Genomic DNA, 5,030 nt, shown 5'->3' with positions numbered 1-5,030 from the left:
ATAAGAGACAGCCCCCAACCTGCTCCTCTCTTCCCCTGACCCTGAATGACCTTCCCACACATACCATGTACAAATGATTGCACAACCCAAGTTAGAAAAGTCTAGATTAAAAAAAAAAAAAAGAGTTGGAAATGTGGCTCTGTGGTTAAGCACCCCTGGGTTCAATCCCCAATACCAACCAACAAAAAAACACCCCCAAAACAAAAACAAAAACAACTTCCACTAACATGGAAACAAAGGAAGAAAAACTACAGGAGCAAAAGGGCAGTCTTTGCAGTCAAGGATGCACCCTCTGGTTCTCAGACCTGAGATACTTCCTGGATACTTCCCTCCCCATATGTGGCAAGGTCTGTGCTGGAATAATGTCACTTGCAAGGGGTAAGGTTCAAGCAGTAGCCAGAAAGTCACATGTCTGTAAGATAACCACTATTCAATTGTGTATTGCCTGATACATTCCTCCACTGGAAGTTTGTCGCTTGAGTTTCCTAGGTAAAATATATTTTAGGCTTTCTCTCTCTCTCTTTCTTTCTTTTTTTACACACAAGACAGTTTATTTGTCAGAGCTGAAAAAATAAAGGCACATCCCTCCATCGCAGAGAGAGGCCTAGGTTTTCTCTTTCAAATGCAAATTTCCAAGGACTAATTATCAAGCAATTCATCTTAGAATGAATTTGATTTTTAGTCCATTTGGCTTTAGAAAGAGACACAAGAAATGGGAATATTGCTTGTCATGGGAGGAGTACTGTGGGAGAAGGCTTGCTTTGGAAAGGCATATCTAGGATAAAAATGTCAAGGAGGGTGGTCATTAGACGGCAAGACAAGGTCTTCCATATGGGCAGGGGAGAAAGGCAGGCTTTTTAAAGTACTTCCTTTAGGCCCTCCGGTGGCCTCCTGCCAGCTCCCTGCGGTAGACCTGGTTTCTACACCTACGACGCCTTGGTTGGCACTGAAGTCCGTGAGGCTTGGTTTTGGTTTACACAGACCACCTTAGTTACCACTTCTCTCTCCGCTCTGGAAATCGACAGACCCCAGGTAAAACTGCCTCCAGTGTGAGACAGGAATTCCCTAGAGGACTTCCCCTGACTGGGTTCTGGTTTGAGGTGGGCTGGTTGTGGGGAAACAGGGCAGGAGAACTACAAGATTCCTCTCGCTTCCTTTTGCCTCTGTCGTTTCAGGGTAAAGCTTGGCTGGGGACTGGACGCACCCACCTGGTAAGAGGTCCCCCTGTTGCTACTCTGATGGCTCCTTGGGTACTTGTCTTGTGCTAGGCAAGACCTGAGAGCTGATCTTGTGAGGACAGGCCTGCGAGCAGGTGTCTTCCAGCTCAGAACTGGCCCTCCTCTTTGCGCCTTATGAAAAAGGTGTAGATTTTAGGCTAAGAACTGATGTTAGGAGAGGAAAATTAAAAACAAAACAAAACAAAAGTGTTGCTTCAGGCAACAAAACTGTGAACAGACCTCAAAGCCTAAAGCCTTTCCATTTCTCGGGGAGCAATTTCAGCTTCTTGCTCCTTCTCTGATGGCGTTCAGGGCCAAATTCCTTCTTTCAGAACCTAGGGGCTCCAGTGATCCAAAGGAATGGTATGAATGCAGGGCATCTCCTGGACTGGTGACTCACACTAACACTCCCACGTGCTGAAATGACATTTGGAAGCTACAAAAAGGAGTTGAGACCGTAAATAATGAGACCTATTCCACAGGAAAGCTGGGCTGACTAATGTATGCTGGCGTTGCAAATTGGTGCCCTTGCAGGTTAAATTTGGTTTGCACACATTTCATTTGACCCATATATTGTGTCTACAATTTAGTTGCCAATGTTAAAATTTTTGGAAACTTCAATTACAAGTTTGAATTTCTGGCTTCTCTTGGGAAATCAGATGACCAGGTGACACTGCAAGGTGATGATTACCTGGAACTGACCCGCGGCTGCCCCTGCTCTTCAACTTTCACAGCCCCGCCTCTCTGCCCGGCAGGAGAGCTGGCCCTACTTCCCAGTTCAAATCCGATCTGTGATGTAGGAGCACATGGCTGGTGTCGGGAGGTGCTGCGCTGATAAAGTCTGGCTGAGTTAGCTTGAGACAGGACTGAGCAGAGGCTATGCTATCACCACAGTTCTGACTGGAAGGGTTTCCATGGAGAAATGAGGATCAAAGTGAAGTCCCCCGCGGCGGCTGGGGTATAGGACAGGACAGTCAAGAGACTGGGAACTTGGCTGTCAAGGAGTCCATCTTGGTAGTTCTCGTGTACGGGAGAGGCTGTTTTCTAGCTGTACAGCATGCACTTTTCCAAAATGGCTGCATCTGTCCAACCAGGGACAGCGGTGACCAGAGGAGACAGAAGACTCAAAGGATGTCGGCACCTTTTTGTTTCACCTTGCCCTGTATTAGCTGGGGAGGGTGTCCGTCTTGGGCCTCACCTCATATGGTTAGGTCATCTGACCGGGCCCGGCTGCTGCCTTTGCTCAGCCGGCTCAGGGGCCGGGCCTCGTCAGCGGTCAGCTCCGGACAGAGGGAAGGCGCCTTCTCTGCCGACAGCCCCTGCTTGGTCATCTTCTCAGCCGGCAGCTCTTCTGTGCCACCCTCCTTTCCCACTCCCAGGGTCTCTACTTTGTCCCCGTCTGGCACGGCCACTGCGTCCTGCCCTTCCAGGGTGGCCTTCTGGCCCTCTCGCGGCTTCTCCCCGACTTCTGGCTCTGCTCCCTCCTCCACGGGCGGCTCCTCCCTGGCGCCCTCCTGGGCGCCCACCTGCGCGTAGGAGGGCAGCGTCTCTGGGTAGCCCCGGGCCAGGTCCGCCAGCGGCCCCGCGCCAATCTTCTCCTCAAACTGACCGAAAGGCTGGGCCGAAAGGGGACTGGTCTCCACCACGCCGACCTCAGCCAAGGGGAAGTAGTGGGACACGATCTTCTCTTCCTCCAGGAGCTGGTAGCCCTTGGCTTTCTGGATGGAGGAGACGGCGATTGAGTGCAGGGACTTCTCGGGCATCTCGGCCAGCGGCTCCTCCGCCGGCCTCCTGAGGGCCGAGCGGATGCCCTTGAGGCCCAGGTGGCTCATCTCCATGATGTTGAGGAAGAGGGACACGGAGGCCACAGACAGCATGAACAGGATGAAGATGGTCTTCTCGGTGGGCCTGGACACGAAGCAGTCCACCACGTTGGGGCAGGGCCAGCGGCTGCAGCGGTAGAGCGGCAGGATGCGGAAGCCGTAGAGGAAGTAGTGGCCCACCACGAAGCCCACCTCGAAGAGCGTCTTGAAGACGATGTGGCAGAGGTAGGTCCGCAGCAGCGTGCCCTCCAGCCGGAACTTCTTGGCGCCCTTGCTGCTGCTGCTGCCCTTGCGCACGCTGCCCTGGTCGGCGCGCTCGGCCTCGGCGGGCGGCTCCTCGGCCTCGCGCTCCCGGCGCTTCTCCTGCATGCGCACGTGGTGCACGGCGTGGCCCACGTACATGAGCGACGGCGTGGACACGAAGATGATCTGCAGCACCCAGAGGCGGATGTGCGAGATGGGGAAGGCCTCGTCGTAGCACACGTTCTCGCAGCCCGGCTGCTGCGTGTTGCACACGAAGTCCGACTGCTCGTCGCCCCACACGAACTCGGCGGCCGTGCCCAGGATGAGGATGCGGAAGATGAAGAGCACCGTGAGCCAGACGCGCCCGATGACGGTCGAGTGCTCGTTGACCTCCTCCAGGATGTTGCCCAGGAAGCTCCAGTCGCCCATGCTGGCCACCTGCGGGGAAGGCAAAGGCTGAGCCCCCGGGCCACTCGGCCGCGCCCTCCCGCGCCCTCCCGCGCCCTCCTGCGCCCTCCGAGCGGCTGCAGCAGCCCGGGCCCCGGGACCGCAGGCTTACTTTGCGCACACAGGCACGCGGGGACCACAGGGCGACAGAACCTGCTCCCATCGCTGCTGCAGGCCTCCCTGCACCCCCGGACAAAAGGAGCATCAGCTCCGTCTGAAAATGGGCTTTAAGCTCTACATAAAACGGGTTGGATGATCATAAGTTTTCATTCATTTCACAGATATTCTGAAAGGATCCAAGAGGCAATATCTATGTAATTCCTTGGATTCCACCCCAAAATAAGGATTTACCGTGGGCCATAAATAGAGACCCACGGTCAGATGGATTTAAACAAGATCATGTATCCACGGAAGGTTCGTGAGACATAACACTGAAAACAATACCCCATGGGTGTCTGGGTCCCCGACAAAATGTGTATGAAGTTATCTACAGGCACCTTTCTTCTCACTGTGTGGGAATTTATAATAATCATATGTTTGAAGGGAAATCGGTAGAACTAACATTTGTCAAACACCTTCTGTGGGACAGGCCTTTGGCGTTATATCATTTAATTGATCCTGCTAATCTCCATGATGATAGGGGCCGTGTTTTAGTACTTATTCCTGGCTAGTCAATGCCTGGCCTACGTGCTAGCACATAGAGCTTGGTAAGTGCCTTCTAACTAATTCGATTCCCACACGTGGGAAAACACAGGATCTGAGAGGCTAAACAGATTGTTTAAGATCATCAGCTAAACACTAGTCGTTTGTGCCTGATCCCCAAAGCTGGGTTCTTTTCACTACACCACTGAGAAATACTGCTTGCCATCAGAGCTACACAGTTCTCTGGCTTCTGTGCTCTTAATTTATGTTTTCTCTTCTAGAGGTTGAAATCTGAAAAGCCTTCTTAATAGTTTTACAAATTGAGGGCAGTATATTTTTATTATTACTCTTTTAAATCCAAAGAACAGAAAGAGTGCTTTGAGAAGGAGTCATGTTACAGGTTGAGACAGGCCCACTGGAACACTTTTAATATCCCACAGAGGGAAAAGGTTTCAGGGTCTGTAACATACACTTATTTTTTTCCTTTTTTTAAAAATTGGTGCAGTATAGTTGTACATAATGGTGGGATTTGTTGTTACATATTTGTGCATGCACACAACATAAAAGTATAATGTGGCCAATACCATTTCCCAGCGTATGGTTGTGTTAATAGAGCTAAAATTTTGGTCTATAGAAAAGAATCCTTTTAAACATGATC

General features: G+C 51.5%; 1 protein-coding gene across 1 annotated transcript; it reads right to left on the bottom strand.

Moving 5' to 3' along the window:
- Positions 1-2,416: 2,416 nt before the first annotated feature.
- Gja8 (gap junction protein alpha 8) lies at positions 2,417-3,712 on the bottom strand. Its single transcript, XM_015507066.1, has one exon. It carries the CDS (start codon positions 3,710-3,712, stop codon positions 2,417-2,419), a length of 1,296 nt encoding a protein of 431 aa, XP_015362552.1.
- Positions 3,713-5,030: the final 1,318 nt, after the last annotated feature.

The sequence above is a fragment of the Marmota marmota genome, unplaced genomic scaffold, assembly GCF_001458135.2.
Source record: "Marmota marmota marmota unplaced genomic scaffold, marMar, whole genome shotgun sequence".
NCBI classification, from domain to species: domain Eukaryota; kingdom Metazoa; phylum Chordata; class Mammalia; order Rodentia; family Sciuridae; genus Marmota; species Marmota marmota.
Note: the sequence above shows the minus strand (reverse complement) of the source record. Positions and strands in the feature narration are given on the sequence as shown.

What these genes read in the sequence shown, in the direction of transcription:
- Gja8 (XM_015507066.1), bottom strand. Translation starts at nt 3,712, where the DNA reads ATGGGCGACTGGAGCTTCCTGGGCAACATCCTGGAGGAGGTCAACGAG.